This window comes from Acartia tonsa, chromosome 1, assembly GCF_053477335.1.
Source record: "Acartia tonsa isolate MP-2025a chromosome 1, ASM5347733v1, whole genome shotgun sequence".
NCBI classification, from domain to species: domain Eukaryota; kingdom Metazoa; phylum Arthropoda; class Copepoda; order Calanoida; family Acartiidae; genus Acartia; species Acartia tonsa.
In genome coordinates this window covers 6667777-6689347 of record NC_137260.1, presented here as the reverse complement: position 1 = coordinate 6689347, position 21571 = coordinate 6667777, and the positions used below count along the sequence as shown (strand labels likewise).

Below are 21571 nucleotides of genomic sequence, written 5' to 3'. Positions count from 1 at the left end.
TGTACATATACATAATTAAGCTATTTATATATACCTTAATTTTGTCAGACAGATTTTATTATTTTGGAGTGTTAATTCAAAATCTTTAACAGTTTAAGATTAGCATAAAATGTCATTTTTTTGTTGTGACACTAGACAACCAACATTTTTCTAGTTGACTTAACTTGCAAATTAATCTGTTAACAGAGCTATAGTATAGATGTTTATACAGATAACTACCTCACTCCCTTTTTCAACAACCTTCTTCGTCTGCTTCTAAATAATTTTCTGCTACTTGGCTTTGTTAATAACAGCAACACAATTGGTTGATTTTGAATGACCCAATAGAAAGGTTTCACAAGGTCATTGCGATGGGGAGATACCCTTAACCCTTTCTCCCTCTAGTGTTTTACTCTAATAATCAGTTAAACGTGTTTTCGGACCAAGACATTGCTCTTTTAAGCTTCTGTAGTCCTTTTAATTTTTGGCTTTTTTTCCAATTTTGTGGGAATGTTTGTGAAGACAAGAGCAAAAAATTTGCGAGGTAACGGAAGAGGAAATTTGCTTGCTAAATTTTAAACCGCCGCCGACACGGGTGTCACAAAGTAACATTTTTCTCATCTTCTTACGGATTCCAACCCTTCCTCCCCTCGATAACCTTAGAAAAATACGGACATTTAACCTTAAAACACTTACACATTATTGTACGGAAACTCTAATATAAAGTTTGACACCCGTGCTACAGAAAGATTATTAATAACACCGGTGTTTTGGCTCCAAAGTTTACTGCTTTATTATAAAGTTTCCTTACAATGTAAATAATAAAGTTGTTAGCAATTAAAAGTAAAATAGGAAAATAAAAGATTATCCTATTATATAAATTAACTAGCGGCTTCGCCCCTAGCCTCTAGGGGCTATGCCCCAAGAGGTGATAAAAAAATTAAGGCGAAATTCGTTAAAGGACCAAGGAAATCTTCTACAAAACATAAAGGACCAAGGAAATCTTCAGCAAAAAAAAAAGATAAAAAAATTGGGGGGGGGGGGGGGGATTTTTTTGTTTTTTGGGGGGTTGGTGGTGTCCCACCCCCAAGAAAATAACTTAAAACCACCACAGGACCAATAGGTATATACCCTGAAGAGTAGAATCCGATCGGTTCAGTGGTTACCGAGATCTTAAGCTTCAGACGAACGGACAGACAGACGGAAGGACGGACGGACAGACATCAAGCTACTTTGTATTATAGAGATAAAGTTTTTTTTCTGTAGCTTAAACTCTTGCTAACCTTTGGACCGATATGGTTCTCATTTGCAGAAGAGCTTTTTATATTTCTAGGGAAGGTTTTTAACTATTTGGGATGAATGTGCTGAAAATGGATTGCCTGTTTCTTCAATAATTTCCAAATGTGTACAGCAGATAACCCAATTATTGGGATGATATCAACCTAGTTTGAGGTAGAATAGTTATTTCTCGCATCGTATTATAAACAGCTTTCCGCGGATATAGAATGTACAATTATAAGATTAAAACTGGTTTTAATCTTATGATTGTACATTTTTATATTCGTAGAAAGCTCGATATGATACGATGCTAGACATAGTTTTTTCGTATGGATGAGAACCAGTTCCTGTCCACCGGATTCGAATGAATACGAAAAATATAAATTCCTTATTTATATGTCTGGTGAAAGATGGAATGTGTTTATTAAGATCTCATAAACAATTCATCATAATAAGCTTTCATGTAAGCTTAGAATTCATGTAAGGTGGGGTAGTTTACCCATCCCCATTATGAAAAAAACTTTTAAAACTAAGAAAAATACTAGAATTAGTTTTTTTTCTGTTTTATAAAAATGTCCGAATATGGCAACAATCTTAACTACTTATATCTACAACATTATTAATAGCAAAGCTACTCTTTAACTCTGAATGTCTGTTTGTCCGTATGTAAACCTAAATACTGTCATACATTTATAATCAACGATATAATTAATTTACAACCCTTATTTCTCTCCAAAATTGTTAAATTGCTAACAAAGGAACACAAATTTAGGCAATATTTTCCAGTATGGCTTCAAAACCTATTAATGTCCCATGGATTATAACTGGTTATCAGCCATACTGAAAAATCATGTATAGCATCGTATTACAGACAATTTTCTATGAATTATAAATACAAAACTTGTTTAAATCTTATAATTTTTCATTTTAATATCAACAGAAGACTGTCTATAATACTGAGCAATAGATAACTAAATTAATCTTCAAATAACTTTAATGAAAAAGTACTTTTTAAATTTTTTTTTTGCAGTAAAGACACTTATGTTTTTTAGAGTGTATGGCAAGTAAAAATAGTTTCGCGTTTTGATGCGGTATTTTTGCAAGGTATTTTGCGAGCCAGGGCTTCTTGTGCAAATTTTTATTGGGGCAATTTCCGTTTTGAACAACTTCCATTTCTGTTATTCATTTTTTCTAGTAAGTACTTTTTCTACTGTGAATTTTTAGTTCTATTTCATTTTTTCACTCTTTCTAAATCTATCTCTCTAGTTTTTTCTCTATCTATCTATCTATCTATCTATCTTTCTTTCTCTTTCTCTCTCTCTCTCTCTCTCTCTCTCTCTCTCTCTCTCTCTTTCTCTCTCTCTCTCTCTCTCTCTCTCTCTCTCTCTCTCTCTCTCTCTCTCTCTCTCTCTTTCTCTCTCTTTCTCTTCTCTTTCTCTCTCTCTCTTTCTCTTTCTCTCTCTCTTTCTCTCTCTCTCTCTCTCTCTCTCTCTCTCTCTCTCTCTCTCTCTCTCTCTCTCTCTCTCTCTCTCTCTCTCTCTCTCTCTCTCTTCCCATTTTCTTTTTGTTAATTATTCTGAATGCAAAGCTTGTAATGGATTCCCATTTCTCTAAATCTACCATTTCTATCCTAATCTATCCATATTCCATTTCATCTATCTATCTAAACTCAGAGAGAGGGGGATAATGGACAAAGTCCCCAAAGTTTTATGATAACGATTTCTTTTTCGTTGGCTTAACAACTTTTGGGACTGTAGTGCATTTTTATTGAATGGCTCATTAAGTTGAGTGTTAAAATGTTTCAATTACTAATTTTAATCTACAGAAGGGGTAATTTTGTGTATCATTATTAGGGATGTACATCAATTTATCAGTTATTATCTTATCCCTTTTTTTAACCCTTTCTGTTTTAATATGGAAGTGTTTTTTATCAGGATTGGAGGGAACATTGGGCTTCATATTTTATAAGTACCCAAAGTTGGTTACTTTAAATAAATCTTAATTAGATGGTTAAGTGTCCAAACTTTCTAGCCATAATTTTAATATCCAAAAAGCGTATATAAGACAATTTATCTTTCATTGTCTTATCCCTTACTATCCCTGCAATTTATCTAATTATTAATTCATAAACTAAAACTAAATCTTTCTCAGCCCCTTTTCTTTCTCTTCATCTGTCTATCAGTCTGTCTGTTTGTCTGTCTTTCGTATACGTATCTTCTAATTATCTTTCTTTCATTTTTTAGAGATCTTTCTCTTTCTTTTTCTTTCTCTATCTCTCTATCTATTTCTCTCTCTTTTCCCATTATTAACAAGGATGACAACATCCATAAGTAGCAAACCACAATGAACGGGATAAAGCGGAATGAGCAACGTACAAAGTAAATTACATACTGGATGCTTATTAGTATAGGGAATCTTCACTAAAAAATCAGCCGTGTCTCCTGAATAGCATATGATAAAATCTCATTTCCCATTGACTGCCGGACGGACAAACAAAGTAAATTATAGAGTAGCTTCGTTACTAAAAACCAATGTTAAAAAGTTAGCTAAAAGCTTCCTTTCCAGATATTCAATAATTTATGAATATTTCTTTTAACAAACTTTCAACTCTTTTTAATTTATGAATTTTAAAATCAATTTTGTTACTTTGTTTAACTTTTAAAACTATTTTGAATTATTTATAACGAAATGGATAGCTAATTTCTAGAACAGATATTAGATAGAAAACAGAAATGTATAGCTAATTTCTAGAATAGATATTAGATAGAAAACAGAAATGTATAGCTAATTTCTAGAATAGAAACTAGATACAAAAAGAAATGGATAGCTAATTTCTAAAATATATTCTAGATAACTCTGTAAGTAACACAGGATTATAAAACTATTGACATTGATTAAAAACCAGAAGTCTAGAAGTCCGTGCTATATATTATGAAAAGGACGGACATGCCATTATTATGAAGTAGTTTTGCTTCTAACAATAAAGAGTTCACTTGCAAGAGTTGAGCTATAACTTTTGATGTTCTATATTAACCTTACAGGGCCTTATTCATGGAAAATCGCAATTTGACAAAATTAATTTAAGTCAAGCTCTAATAAAACAACTATATTATTTTATATATTTACCAGAGACTATGACCTTAGCATCTAGGGGCTAGAAAAATAGCAGAAAACCATCCTTAACTTGAATATAAAATACTCAAAACCATCTCAGGGCCTATTGAAGCTTTCCTCAAATAGAAACATTAGTTATTGAGATCTTAATATCCAGACAAACCCCTTACTACTTTATATAATAGAAATAATGCCTCTTATGAAAAGTTTCAAATAACTATGACAATTCTATCACACCAATTTGTGATGTTTGATGAATCTGGTCTGTGCAGAGGATTTTCTTCTTGAATGGACACAATACCTTTGTAATTAAATCTATCTATCTATCTATCTATCTATCTATCTATCTATCTATCTATCTATCTATCTATCTATCTATCTATCTATCTATCTATCTATCTATCTATCTATCTATCTATCTATCTATCTATCTATCTATCTATCTATCTATCTATCTATCTATCTATCTATCTATCTATCTATCTATCTATCTATCTATCTATCTATCTATCTATCTATCTATCTATCTATCTATCTATCTATCTATCTATCTATCTATCTATCTATCTATCTATCTATCTATCTATCTATCTATCTATCTATCTATCTATCTATCTATCTATCTATCTATCTATCTATCTATCTATCTATCTATCTATCTATCTATCTATCTATCTATCTATCTATCTATCTATCTATCTATCTATCTATCTATCTATCTATCTATCTATCTATCTATCTATCTATCTATCTATCTATCTATCTATCTATCTATCTATCTATCTATCTATCTATCTATCTATCTATCTATCTATCTATCTATCTATCTATCTATCTATCTATCTATCTTCTTGTTGACTGTCCACGCTTGTAAAGTTAATGATATAACAAGAGTGGACAAGAATTCCCTCTGGAATATTTTTTCCCAATTTGGACATTTATCCCCTCTCCCTCTCATTTTTCTCATTTTTCCCCCTTTCCTCAGATTTTTTCTCCTCTTCTCTCTCACTCTCTCTCTCTCTCTCTCTCTCTCTCTTTTGTTGTATCATCTTTTTTTCCATCTTATCTCTCTGAGAAACTTGGAGAGGTCAGTTTTAAACTAAAAAAAATTATTTATTAGTAGAGAGAGAGAGAGAAAGAAAGAAAGAGTAAGAGAGAAAAAAGGAAAGATTAAAAGAGAAAGAAAGATAGAGCAAGAGAGAAATAGAAATTGAGAGAGGGAGAGAGAAAGAGAGGAAAGGAAAGAGAGAAGAAGAAAGAGAGAAAAAAGTGAGAGATGGATAAAGAGAGTAAAAGGAGAGAGGGGAGACAGAAAGAAAAAAAAGCGTGTGAGAAAGAGAGAAAGGGAGAAAGAGAGAGAAAAGAGTGGGTGAAAGAGAGAGAAAGGAGTGGGTGAAAGAGAGAGATAAAAGAGTGAGAGAGAGAGAGACACACTATGAAAAGCAAAATATTAAATGTGTTTAAAAACCCTGCCCTCCAGGATTTGGTTTAAGTTTAACAAAGAGTAATAATGGACTAAATTAAATTTAGGATCATGTCGAATATTAAAGTGAGCTAATAAAAATTTATAAAAGCGGCTAAAAATCAGGGGAAGTCTATGTTATTTAATAGTTAAATATTCCCTAGAGTTATGGGAATCTACACAAGAAAAATCTGTAAAATTATTGTTATCTTATTCTTAGGTACAAAATTAAACACTTCATTAAATGATTTTTTGAGGAAAATTTTGGACACTGAAAGATTGTATAACTCCATCAAGATTTGATAAAAATATTTCATTATCCAACTAAGGCGAGAACATGTTCATAAAATTTTGGAAATCAGAGGTGGATTCTTAAAAAAAGTTTGCCCCACTAATCGCTTAGTGGGGCAAAATTGTTTTCGTGATAAATCCACCAAAATCACATTAAATTCTACAAAAAAAATAAACAAAATCATAGAAGGGTTATAAACATAAGATTTTATTTACTTTTTTTAGATTTTTTATGTGATTTTGGAGGATTTTTCACAAAAACAATTTTGCCCCTATAAGTGATTAGTGGGGCAAATTTTTTTTAAGAATCCAGCTCAGTACAGCTTACTGTGTAATCTTTAAAGTTATCAAAAGACCTTACTTCATATATTTGACAAGATCCTAAAATTATATGGGAAATTTAACTTTCAAAATTTAACAACTATTTAGAAAACTATTTTCATTTAGGTTTTATTAAAACCAAATTAGCTAAAATTATTCATTCTACTTGCAGGGTAATGGATAAATAGATTAATAGATGGAGAGATAGATGGAGAGATAGATGGATAGATAGATGGATAGATAGATAGATGGATAGATATATGGATAGATAGTTGGATAGATAGATAGATGGATAGATATATGGATAGATATATGGATAGATAGATGGATGGATAGATAGATGGTTAGATAGATGGATAAATAGATTAATAGAATAATAGATAGACGGATAGATTGGCTGAGAGATAAATTTATAGATAGATGGATAGATAGATGGATGGATGGATAGATAGATGGATTGATGGGTGGATGGATAGATAGATGGATGAATGGATGGATGGATGGATAGATAGGTGGATGGAAAGGTAGAGGGATAGATAGGTGAATAGAATAATGAATAGATAGATGTATAGAATGAAAGATAGATTGATAAATAGATAGATAGAATAATAAGTAGATAGATAGAAGCATAGATAGATAGATAAACATAAAAAGGAAATAAAGTCAATACAAAAAAAACATAAAATCTTTTGTTTTTTATCAATAAATTCCCTTTTTTTCGATAGAATGTAAAAAATATTGGCGAAAAAGTAATACAACCAAAAAAAAAACTTTTTGTTTCAGCAATAATATCATTCAATTATATCAGGTTTTAAACTAGTGGAACAATTTCATCCCTTTTGTAGAAACATATAAATTGTATAATTACATTACTCACCGATCAACTTATATCATTTATACGCATTTATATATCTTTTTTATATAATCAATTTTATACGCTAAAAGCCTAACGTACACTGAAAAAAATCCTAAGGTTTTTGTAGCATTTCAAAAAGGAATTATCTATGTACTTAAGTAATAGGATGTCTATTTGTATGTCTGTCTGTACCGAAGAATCTTGCTATCCGCTGAACCGATATGCTTCTGTTTTACAATGTATCTTCATAAGTATTTATGGGTCCTGGGAAGGTTTATAACTTTTTCAAGGAGGGTACAACCACCCTCTAAAGACAAATTGCCCCTAGAAAAGGGAGAAAAAGACGGTCTTTGCATTCGTTGGCTCAAAAAGAATGGGTACATTTTATTTGTTAAACTTGCGGTGTTCATAATATTCAATATTAATAATTTAAATCTGTAGAAGGGGCAATTTTGTTCATCATCATTAAGAATGTATATCTCATTATCGTCCTTTGTTTTGTCCCTTAAGTTTTCTGAGTTTTTTAGAGTGACTTTTTGGACATTACATTGGTAAAACTATATGGAAAGATTGATCTTAATTTAAAGAATACATTAAAAGAACCATGATATTTTTTCATCAGAGACTAAGGAATAGAAAAAAAAGTAGATGGCTGTGTTTGTATGTCCTAGAATATCCCACAAACATCGTATTACAAAAAATTTTCCGTGGATATTAAAAATAAAATCATAAAATTAATACCAGTTTTGTTAGACCGATAAATAAATATTCTAGTCAGCATTGATGCTATGTTCAAAATGATAATTTTAAGAAAAATTTTATTAAAAATTTTTATGGAATTTCTGGCCTTTTAAAAAATCCATTTATTTCAATTAAACAAATATATACAATATTAATTAATAATTGGCATGACCCGTAAAAATCTTCGGTTTTCTGATTAGAAATTGGATTTATAGTTTTGATATCAATATGTAAGTAATATTAGGGTTAAATATACAATAATTAGTCACAGAATAACTATAATAATTTATTATATATCAGTTTGTATTTTCTTTATTAGTTATACTTTCAAAAAGTATGACAACATCCATAAAAGCGAAGCACTGAAACGGTAGGACAAACGGACATTAACACTTGTATAGTGTCTGAACTGAATAATCAGAATATAAAAGTATAATAGTCGAAGCAATATTGTAAGTAAATTTGTTGAAAAACTGCTTGATACAGGATAATGTTTATGGACATACTTACATTCTTAGGACTTGATTATAGAGTTGTTTTGCTTATAATATTGTTTTGTGTTGTCCCAGAAATCAATATACCGAAAATCAGATCAAACGGATATTTATATCACATAAAAATTTGTTGTTAAAAAAGGAGAAAAATCAATATGTTTAAAATTGACTTACGGACATTCTGGTAATGATTATAGAGTTGCTACGCTTTCTAAATCGTACATAACTACTAGAGAAATCATCATGCAAAGTTTGAAATCGATAGGACAATTCTTACATGCCTAAATTAAAGAATAAAAGCTATCTATCTCGGACGGACGTACAGACGGACCGACCCTAATTATAGAAAAGCTTCGCTTTCAAAAAGAGAGGGGACTTTGGATTGTAAATTATAATGGTACCCATAGTTTAATAACCCCGTGCTAAAAACTTTGGATACATATATTGAATCTTGATTGGTTGGTTCAAAAAAGCATTGTCTAAACTTTTCCACCAATATTTTTATCTTTAGAATGGGTATTTTTGTTTATCATTATTTGGAATATACATACATTGCTCATTAATTGTCTTATCCATTAAGATCTCTGGAAATGTTAGAGGGTAGAAAAAGAATAGATAGATAGATAGAAAGTAAGATATCTTTGCTGAGATTGATTCAATCTCAAATCCTAAGGTCATTCCATTCCCCCATCATAAAATTTCCCCCAAAGAGAAATCCCCCCTTCCCTCCCTCCCCCTGAATAAAATGTTTCTAAATTATTCCATCTTTTACTGGACATTATCTTTAGTCATGCTTTAAACTCAGAGATATAGAGGATATGTTATAACACCATTTTATAAACAAAATTATTTTTCCGAAATTGATTAATATTCATTGGATTAGAACCGGTTCTTAGACATACTGAAAAATAATGTACAGCGTCATAATACAATAATTTTTCCACGAGTACTGAAATAAAAATCATACAATAGAAATCTAAAATTGCCTGGCCCTAAATCTAAATCTAAAAGCATTCTATCTTTAAATTTGTGAATTCGGGGTTTATATGATTATTCCAATAACCATGGCTTTAAATGGCTAGATGCTTGAATAAATACAAAAATCAAATTCAATTATGATAATATCTAAATAGAATAAAAAACAGTATAATTGATAGATGAATAAATTTCTAGAAAGACGTTAAAAATGTAAAAAAACATATATCCTATTATATTGAGTAATCAGCTTTTTTTCTGCAGCCTCGCTAACCACTGAACCGATATGGTTCTTATTGACATTGAGACATCTTATAGGTCATGGTAATGGTTTAGGCCATTTAATTTTATAAATAAGTCTGGGTATGGTTTTAGTCTATTTTAAGTCCCTGAATGTTGAGCCCCTAGATGCTAGGGGAACATCCGCTAGAATACCCAAAATGGCGTTAAAAATGAAAAATGTACGGGCGTACATACCTTATTTATAAAGTAGCTTCACTATTAAATAACAATAAAACTATATGCTCAATTTGAATTTTATAGATATTTATCCCTAATATAGCTCAGAATCGGATTCTGAATGGACATTTATAGACATTTGAGTTGGAACTTTTGATACAATAAGTTAATTTTATGGGTTAAAACTTTTGATAAGATTTGTACCGAGACAAAGTGTCTCAAAATCAGCCATGTGACGTCATAAAGATGAGGAAGATGAGAGGAGAATTGGTAAAGAAAACCTCTAAAAAAGAGATGGACAATCCCTTGTTTTTATGACGTCACATGGCGGATTTTAAGATACTTTGTCCCGCTACACGGTTTCTTATTCGTTGAGTTAAAAACTTCCGTTACTTTTGTAAATCTGAATGGTTAAATAATACTTTCAAGCATCAATTAAAATCTTCAAATGGGATAATACATTACTTTTCTGTATTGCCTAGAAAGCAGTTTTTACCGCAACGTATTACATACAGCTTTCCGCGGATATTAAAATTAACAGCCCTACCTTGCCGTGTTCCTTCTCGAAGTCGCACTGTCTGTGTGCAGGGTTGTAGGAGGTACAGGCCGTATCAAAGGACATCATTAAATTAAAACCGGTTCCTATGAAAGCCTAAAATATGAATAAGATTTAGAATTTATTTTCTTATTTAATGTTCTTGATATAGCAGCAGTAGGGACATTTTTTAATAGATGTATTTTATTTCAAATACTTTTAATGATAGATAGACAGACGGAAGAAATATTGCAGATGCTTATTGCCAAGGAGAATCTTCACAAAGAATTTAGTTCCTTAATAAATTATCAGGAAGGGAGGGGGCATTGGAAGCTAAATTATACTGATACCCAAAGTTTTTCAAACATGCTCTTTCATCGGTGGCTCGGATACTTTCATTAAATTTCAATTGGTTGGGTTAAACAAGCAGTGATCAACCAATAGTTTTTAATTGTAAAAGCAATAATTTCTTCATCATCATTGGATTTAATGTTTTATCACTTAAGATCCCTGCAAATTATAGAGAAGCTCCGCTACTAAAAATAAATTACTTACTATTTCGGTAGTGCCCTCTCGGCACCCATTTAAAAATTTAGATTGGCGCTCGTGAATTGGTCGGTCTCGGTACCCTGTATATCTAACCTGAAATAAGGATAAAAATTGGATATCTAGTCACCTTGTATATCTAACCGGAAATAGAGATAGAAATTAGATATCTAGATACCCCTGTATATTTGACCTCTTTAGAGATAGAAATTAGATGTCTAGTCACCCGGCCTGTATAATGTGTATCTAACCTGAAATAGTAATAGAAAAAATATGTAAATCTATTTTTCAATTTCTTTCTTTTATATCATCTCTTTCTTTCTCTCTCTCTCTCTCTCTCTCTCTCTCTCTCTCTCTCTCTCTCTCTCTTCTCTCTCTCTCTCTCTCTCTCTCTCTCTCTCTCTCTATATATATATATATATATATATATATATTGAAACTTCTACACACCCAAAAGTTGACATATGAATAGCTGCATAATACACATAAGAATAAGAATTATAACATTAAGATTGACATCTATATAAATACTTTCAATAACAATGTTATTGTAATAACTTTACTGGTTTTTGTAAAACTGAATAATTTGAAAAATAGCCTAAAACCTGAACAGAACAAGTAAAAGACCTAGTGGATTTTGAGGGAGATGGCATTGGGATGTAAAGTTTACTGGTACCCAAAGTTTTATTAACGCATTCTTTCATTGGTTGCCCTTAAAATATCTTGTTTTTTTTCAAACTAGTAGAGTTTAAACTTTTCCACCATTTTTTCTTATCCTCATAGATCTCCGAACTCACAAATTTGGGATGTTATTTGTAAATATTATGTTATATTGAAGTAACACCTTGTTATAATATCCTACTTTTGACCTTCGTTTTTATAATGGATATATAATACATGGATATATTGACAGGGGAAAATTTGTCGCCTGCTAATATGGACCTCATTTATTAGTCAGTTTGTTCATCTGGAGTGGAGGGGATGGTATAAAAGAAAGTGGATAGGGTATCGTTATTTTATCCAGCTGCGAGCATTACTTTATCAGAGTGCATGAAAATCTGATGCAACATCCATGTAATATATATTCGATTGTTATTATCCTATTGTATAAAGTAGTAAGGGTTTATGGTCAGAAGCTTAAGATCTCAATAATTACTATTCCAATTGGGTTCATTATTTAAAGTAAGCTTCATATAGGTCCTGTGGTGGTTTTAGGCTATTCTATTTTTAGATTTAAATCTTGGGATGTTTTTAGACTATTTTTCTAGCCACTCAGTCCCTTCGATTACATAGCCCCTAGATGCTAGGAGGGTATCCCCTAGTACAATATACATAGAAGTGGTAGCATTCATTATTGACATGTTTTAACCAGCTTATCCTGTTAAACTAGATGACATAGTATTGACAGTCAAATAAATTGCTTTGCGTCGACTATATAGCATAAATTTCAATTGGTCGAACCTAGTAAAAGTGTCTGACTCTGATTATGACCTAAAAAAAATTAGCCAATGAGGGGCCACTATAAATTTTACTATTGGTCAATTACAGTGCCTCTCATTGGCAAACTTTTTTACGTCATAATAAGAGTCACTTTTACTAGGTTTAATTGGTCATATAAAATTTGTTAGGCATGCTGTAATGTATAGTAACACGAAGTGCATCCGCTAGTCGTCGAGTAAGTGATGGGTTCGAACCTAGGCCCTGACTGCATATTGACTTGTACCTACTGCTGCTATGACAGATGCCATGGCCCAAAACAGGATCAACTTAATGGATAGTTAGAACTTACACACAAAAGTCATGCAATCAGAGGGATGGTTGTCTGCAATAGTCAAAACGTCTGGCCCTACGTTTTTATATACCGTCCTCAGAGGTTTTATTTATAAAAAATATGTATTAAAAATCATATAAAAACGCATAATACATAAAAAAGCTTATTTTAACTTTATTTATTAAAATAAAGCCAACAAGTCATTATTTGTCGTAAAACTTCCATTTGAATTCAAAATCAACCTAGCATCTTAAATTTTTAAAAAATATTTCATTTCTTTAATATTTGTTTGATATTGTTGAAAAGTTGGATTTAAATTTTCTTAAAATATATATTTGATATATTTTCTAAAGGGCAAACACAATAAAAAACAAGGATGACAACTTGCAAACAACATTTGTACATTTATTGTTGAAGTCATAAAAGTAGGAATAATTCCTTTTAAAAGTAACAGAATGTGTGCGTCTTGCTAACCGCTGATCCGATATGGTTTTCCTTTACAGTGAAGCTTCTGTTAGGTCCAGAGAAGTTCCCCCAAAAAAGTCGCTCCCAAAAAAAAAATTACACCCTCCAAAAAATGTATTACTTTTTCTCCTTAAACTTGCAGGTTTAAAGTAAAATTAAAGTCTTTGCCATTACCATAGTTAAAACCCCAATTTTAAAATCGGGTGAAGACGTACATACAAATTTGTTGTGAATTATAGAGCAGTTTCGCTACGAAAGAATAGAAGGGAAACATAATATTTCAATTTGAGTCAAATCAGTCAAATTTACTGTTCAAACTTGCAGCAGTTTATTCGATTATAATCAGGGAGAAGAAGGATAGGTCTATGGAAAATAAATTACAAAGTTTTACACAAATATACTCATGGATAAAGAGATATGATTATGACAATAGAATTTGAATTTACTGTTTAAACTTGCAGCAGTTTATTCGATTATAGTCAGGGAATAAGGGATATGACTATGAAGATAAATTTACTGTTCAAACTTGCAGCAGTTTATTCGATTATATTCAGGGAATAAGGGATATGTCTATGGAAGATAAATTTACTGTTCAAACTTGCAGCAGTTTATTCGATTATAATCAGGGAATAAGGGATATATCTATGGAAGATAAATTTACTGTTCAAACTTTCAGCAGTTTATTCGATTATACTCAGGGAATAAGGGATATGACTATGTAAGATAAATTTACTGTTCAAACTTGCAGCAGTTTATTCGATTATACTCCAGGGAGAGAGGGGATAAGACTATGGAAAATAAATTACAAAGTTTTACACAAATATAATCAGGGAATAAGGGATATGACTATGGAAGATAAATTTACTGTTCAAACTTGCAGCAGTTTATTCGATTATACTCAGGGAGAGAGGGGATAGAACAATGGAAAATAAATTACAAAATTTTACACAAATATACTCATGGATTAAGGGATATGACTATGGAAGATAAATTTACTGTTCAAACCTGCAGCAGTTTATTCGATTATAATCAGGGAGAGAGGGGATATGACTATGTAAGATCAATTTACTGTTCAAACTTGCAGCAGTTTATTCGATTATACTCCAGGGAGAAAGGGGATAAGATAATGGAAAATAAATTACAGAGTTTTACACAAATATACTCAGGGAATAAGGGATATGTCTATGTAAGATAAATTTACTGTTCAAACTTGCAGCAGTTTATTCGATTATAATCAGGGAATAAGGGAGAGGACTATATAAGAATAATTACAAAGTTTTACACAAATATACTCAGGGAGAGAGGGGATAGAACAATGGAAAATAAATTACAAAGTTTTACACAAATATACTCATGGATAAAGGGATATTACTATGTAAGATAAATTTACTGTTCAAACTTGCAGCAGTTTATTCGATTATACTCAAGGAATAAGGGATATGACTAAGTAAGATAAATTTACTGTTCTAACTTGCAGCAGTTTATTCGATTATACTCAGGGAATAAGGGATATGTCTATGGAAGATAAATTTACTGTTCAAACTTGCAGCAGTTTATTCGATTATAATCAGGGAGAGAGGGGATAGAACTATGGAAAATAAATTACATAGTTTTACACAAATATACTCAGGGAATAAGGGATATGACTATGTAAGATAAATTTACTGTTCAAACTTGCAGCAGTTTATTCGATTATACTCCAGGGAGAAAGGGGATAAGATAATGGAAAATAAATTACAGAGTTTTACACAAATATACTCAGGGAATAAGGGATATGTCTATGTAAGATAAATTTACTGTTCAAACTTGCAGCAGTTTATTCGATTATACTCCAGGGAGAAAGGGGATAAGATAATGGAAAATAAATTACAGAGTTTTACACAAATATACTCAGGGAATAAGGGATATGTCTATGTAAGATAAATTTACTGTTCAAACTTGCAGCAGTTTATTCGATTATAATCAGGGAATAAGGGAGAGGACTATATAAGAATAATTACAAAGTTTTACACAAATATACTCAGGGAGAGAGGGGATAGAACAATGGAAAATAAATTACAAAGTTTTACACAAATATTATTTAATGGATAAAGGGATATTACTATGGAAGATAAATTTACTGTTCAAACTTGTAGCAGTTTATTCGATTATACTCAGGAAATAAGGGATATGTCTATGTAAAATAAATTTACTGTTCAAACTTCCAGCAGTTTATTCGATTATACTCAGGGGTCTAAAGGGATAGGGCAATAGCCGATAAATTGATGTACATCCCCAATGATGATACACAAAAGTATTCCTTTCATAGATTACAACTAGTAGTTGACACATTTGGACACTCAACTTACCAACCAATCAAAATTCAATAAGAGTCCCCAAAGTTGTTAGGCTAGCGAATAAGGAAACGTTATTATACAACTTTGGGGACTAGTGTAATAAACATCCCAATGTCCCTGGTTTGAAATGGCTGATTTGACTTAAATTGAAATATGATGTTTCCCCTTAGAATTTAAACTCGAGAGTCTTTTGTTATAACTTTCAGACGGTTTCTAGATTTATACTAAACATTGGTATCACAGTACAATAGCAGCAAAAATAGAATAAAACTTGACTGTTATTTTATCCTGAAATTTACTTTAGAAAGATTTTGAAGTTTAGCTTTTCATTGACCATATCATTTTCAACAAAGAGAGAGAGAGAGAGAGAGAGAGATAGACAGAGAGAGAGAGAGAAGAGAGAGAGAGAGAGAGAGAGAGAGAGAGAGAGAGAGAGAGAGAGAGAGAGAGAGAGAGAGAGAGAGAGAGAAATAGAGAGAGTGAGAGAGAGAAAGAGAGAGAGAGAGAGAGAGAGAGAGAGATGAAAAAAGAAAGAACATTCAAAACGAGAAAGTGAAAAATTTAAGAAATCATCAAAAATTAAATAAAAAATAATACTTTTCAGGACCATCAACAAACAAGTGTTGAGCATTCAGTCGCTCAAGGACGTACTTACATTTAACATACTTTGTTTAAAGAGTTGCTGAGCTGCTTTTACCATGTAGAAAATGGTATGATAATTTCAAACTTAAGGAAACTTTTTAGAAAAGTTTCTCCTTGGATGTATAATGATATAACATTTACAACGAAAATCTAGGGTGAGTTTCTTGATATCTTTAACTTAAAAAATAGTTTGAAACCTGCCCAAAATCTTATGAAGCTTAGATGAAAGGATATAGATGATAATAGAAAGATAGATAGAGAGAAGTGTAAAGATATTAGCATATAATAACTATCTTGTCCTAAATATATTTACATATATAGATAGATAATAAGATAGATAGATAGAAAGATAGATAGACAGAAGTGTAAAGATATTATCATATAATAACTACTATCTTGTCCTAAATATATTTACATATATAGATACATAATAAGGTAGATAGTTAGAAAGATAGATAGAGAGAAGTGTAAAGATATTAGCATATAATAACTATCTTGTCCTAAATATATTTACATATATAGATAGATAATAAGGTAGATAGTTAGAAAGATAGATAGAGAGAAGTGTAAAGATATTAGCATATAATAACTATCTTCTCCTAAAAATATTTACATATATAGATAGATAATGAGATAGATAGTTAGAAAGATAGATAGACAGAAGTGTCAATATATTAGCATATAATAACTATCTTGTCCTAAATATATTTACATATAACTACACACTACACTAAACATGCTAAGGAAGGTGGAACTAAAAAGTTGAAAAATAATTAAGATTTTACCCTACAAGTCTAACTATTGGTCTGTATGTTGATTTTGTTATTTAAAAGGAACACAGTAATAGTGTCTGACTGATAATGACGTAACAAAAAAAATTAGCCAATGAGAGGCCACTATAAATTTTACCATTGGTCAATAACGGCCTCTCATTGGCAAATTTTTTTTTGTTACGTCATAATCAGTCAGATACTATTACTGTGTTCTTTAAAAGTCTTAAATGTAACTTTTTAGATGATTCCTATTTTTATTTTATTCAACTTTTTCAGTCTTGCAAAATAACTTATTTTTAAACCTGAAGTAAAATATCCCAAAAACACACACACACACACATAAATTGACATGTATGTTTTCAGTGAAGCTGATTTCTCAGGACAGTGTAAACCATTTGCGTTCTTTTGAATTTAACAAAATGTTTGATTATAGTTTGTACCAATCAATTAAGATTTAAACGAAGTGTCCCCAAAATTGTTGTGCCAATTATTTAATCTCTGATTGCAAGTTAAATATCCCCTTCCTCCCTTCAAAGTCTAAATACATGCTATTGAAAAGGAAAGAATCGTCCGAAATACTTCAAAGACGAATCAACATTTCCAAAATGTCCTGGTTTTCCAAAAGTTGGTGCACCATTTTTTTTTCCTGGCATCCTGTAGTTTAAAGTTACAGGGATATGCCATTTCACAGCCATAAACTCTGACACTTTTACAGTGCTACCAGTCAGAGACACTAGTAACAGGTAAATAAAATACCGCCTGCATACCTCTTGGAAATCAACCTTTTAAAATCAGCTGTAAGTCTAAACCTGACCAAAAATGGCTATCCCGAATTTTTAAAAAAATCTAAAGCAACCAAATTTGTTTTAATTTGTGGCTTAGTCGCGGCTGACGAGCCCTGGTAAATATACAGGAGCTGGATCTTTAAATCATTTTAGTGGTGAGCCAGATCGGGGTGAGCCGAATTTCGGCCAATCACAGCGCGGCTTTTCATAAAATGCTGTGATCTCATTGGTGGAAAGTTGGCTCACCCTGATCTGGCTCACCACTAAAATGATTTAAAGATCCAGCTAGGGATTTAACAGTTATTAGTTATATATATTCTGACACTTATATTCGTATTATTGATTTATAGTCCATTGTCAATTCCTTTAGTCCCTGACGAAATTGAGGGAGGGAGCGAGAATGAGAGAATATGAGAGGGAGCGAGGGCGTGTTAGCATCCTTTCTGAATACATAATTACCCATATTCCAATATGGTTCCCTGTTAAGCTTTGCAAGCCTAGTTATGACGACATATTACATTTTTCAAATACGTTAATAATGAATAATGACTCAAGGAGGAAGGGGACATTAGGATGTAAATTACATTAGTACCCATTTTACAACCAAATTATCTCATTCATTGGTACTTTCATTGAATTTTGATTGGTTCGATCAAACTATCAGTTTTAACCCATAATTTTAATTTAAAGAGGGTGTTATTTTGATTAACATCATTAGGGAAGTGCATCAATTTATCGTACATAGATTATTGCAATTGTATGTCAACCTAGTTATAGGTTTAACAGAAATAAACAATGTCATGTACATCACACACGGGAGAAAAAGGAGTAGCATTTCTAGATACAGAGAAAAGAAGGAAGTTTTTGGACCTATAGGGTGTAAACTGGATGATGATATGAGTTCTAAAAAGGGTATGGTAATTTTACAGGGGGGTATGGTGTGGGTTAAATACTATTGGCGTGACATATTTTGACAAGCAAGCTTTTCAATAACTAGGGGGGTAATCATAGTCATATAACTAATTGAGACATGTAGGATAGATAGATAGCTAGGTATAGATAGTTACAGATAGATATTTTCAATAATCAGGGGGGTACTCATAGTCATATAACTATTTGGAACATACAGGATAAATAGATAGATAGATAGATATTTTCAATAACCAGAGGGTAACCATAGTCATATAACTAATTGAGACATCTAGGATAGAAAGATAGCTAGGTATAGATAGTTACAGATAGATATTTTCAATAACCAGGGGGGTACACAATACATAGTAATATAACTAATTGAGACATCTAGTATATATAAATAGATAGATAGATAATTAATTATTTTTTCTTTTTTGGGGAGGGCATTTTCATATAACTAATTAAGATATTATAGATAAAAATATAGAAAGATTGGTGAATAGATAGATTGATGAATAGATAGACAGATAGCCAAATATATATAAAAGCACATAGTATGAAAATGAACACAGTAATAGTATCTGACTGATTATGACGTAACAAAAAAATTAGCCAATGAGAGGCCGTTATTGACCATGGTAAAATTTATAGTGGCCTCTCATTGGCTAATTTTTTTTGTTACGTCATAATCAGTCAGACACTATTACTGTGTTCTATGAAAATTGAAGGAAAAACGATGCTAAATAGGATAACTTTAAAGTGCATACAACCATGAAAAGTTGTTACACAAAAAAATTACATTTATAAGTAGGGGCTACTTTTTGAGGGGGTGTGGGGAGTGGGTTATGTTGGCTTTTCATAGAAAAGGGATATAAAAGTGTTCTTATACATATTTAGACAGTGAAAAAGTCAATTAGAGGAGGCAGTCAAACTGAGAATGGTGGGAAGGGGGGGGGGGGTTGATTTGAGGGTGTTTGGGTATACCAAAATGGTGTTTCTATATCCAAGTAAAAAAAATATTAATAAATTCTTTCAATGTCTATTTTTTTACATCAATTGATGAGTTACACCTTAATTCACAAAGAAAACTGTTAGATAATTGTTTTTTGTTGTTATTTTAGGAACAGGTTTAGACGTTTTTTAAAGTTACTAGCATCTAGGAGATCTATATTCAAAGGGATATGGGAGGGCAGAAAAATAGCCTAAAACCATACCCAGGCTTACTTATAAAAAAATGAAATAGCCTAAAACCCCACATGGACCTATAAGAAGCTTCATTTTAAAGGGGAACCATATCGGTTCAGCTGTTAGCAAGATCCCTCACTACAGACATAAAAAACCTTATTACTTTATATAATAGGATAAAATGTCGATATCTTATTAAGGTTTCTGAAAACTTTTGTTACAATAAACTAGTTCTAGATTTAAATTCGCGAGAAGATTGTTAAATCTTTCATTGAACTATCTATCTAGCTGTTTTAAGAATAAATCTTTTTAGGCTATTTCGTTGGAACACCGTAGTGTCAAAATTTAAAAGTGGTTTGAAGCACATACAAAATGGTCGACTTCTATATAAAACATTTCATTATAAATTCACAAATGAAATCAAAGACTTTTAAGTAAGGAACCGGCTGTAATCACATGAAATTAAATATTTATAAAACCCGCCTATTAAGATATGAGCATCAGTGAAAAATTGGGTGTTAAGCATAAAATTTTACATATTCGCCTCATATTACAAAAGTATAGTATTTGCTTTAGGAATAAGCATTCTCAAAAAGAATTAATTAAACATGATTATAATTATATGAATAGTAAAACAACTGAAGAAAAAAAACATTCCAATTAATCTAATCTTAAATATTTTCAAGGAATAATAATCGATAAATAGTTACTCCCAGCTGGCGGAAATAACGTTATCCTTCATCCACCACTTTTAAGCAATCGCACCCCCTCCTGCTGAATAAACAAACTGACCAATAAATGTTATCCATATTAACAATCTAAATTGAAGAAAAATATTTCGTGTTTCAGCTATAAATGGTTGATTTAGTAATGTCCCTTAGAAATATTATATGCTTAAATGCTAATATGTTAATTTTTACATTCGGATACTTATCTTTTTATTCATTCAATATTTGACTTATTCTTATTAAATAAAATAGTAAACTTTTTTTCATTTTTCAGTTAAGAACAACTAAACCGATTGAGTTTTTATCTTTTTTGAATCTGCATATAGCTTTGCGGATGTTTTTAGGCTATTTTATGTCCTTTTTTAAAGTCTTTTGCTAGTGCAAAAAAAGTGAAAATAGCTTTGAAAAAAAAATTATCTTTAGGTTAATACGAAGCTTTTTAAACATCGTAATATGAAATCTCTCTCTCTCTCTCTCTCTCTCTCTCTTCTCTCTTTCTCTCTATCTCCATCTCTTCTTTCCTATCTCTCAATTTATCTATTTAATCCATTTATCTGTTTATTTTTGTAATATTCTCTACGGAGTAAAAATCTGATAATCAAATTTAAATTTAATCTAAAGTTCCCAAAAACAATTTCAAAAAAAAATAAAGAAAAATATTAATAAGAGTTCTTTGTCTGTCCGTTTAGATCTGCTTACCACTAAACCGAGTTCTTAAATTTTAAGGCAAGCTTTATTTAGGTCTCAGGTTTAAGACTGTTTTTTTTATTTATGTCTTAATATGGTTTATCTCTCCCTCTACCTTTGAATATAGAGTTATAATAGAAAGTAGTAAGGTTTTGTTGTTTGTAGCTTAAGATTTCAATTACTATTGAGTTCTCCACTTTAATAAAGCTTCATATAGGTCCCGGGATGGGTTTAGG

The 21571-nt window shown here is 31.2% G+C and overlaps 1 protein-coding gene across 2 annotated transcripts in view; it reads right to left on the bottom strand.

Moving 5' to 3' along the window:
- LOC145307363 (protein big brother-like) overlaps positions 1-21571 on the bottom strand; it is a 140443-nt gene that overhangs the window by 112793 nt on the left and 6079 nt on the right. For both annotated transcript variants that reach the window (XM_080149856.1, XM_080149785.1), the window contains exons 3-4: positions 11061-11147; positions 10518-10622 (exon numbers count right to left, since the gene is read on the bottom strand). In XM_080149856.1, the coding sequence (XP_080005982.1) occupies positions 10518-10622; positions 11061-11147 (192 nt within the window). The remainder of the gene's footprint in view (positions 1-10517; positions 10623-11060; positions 11148-21571) is intronic.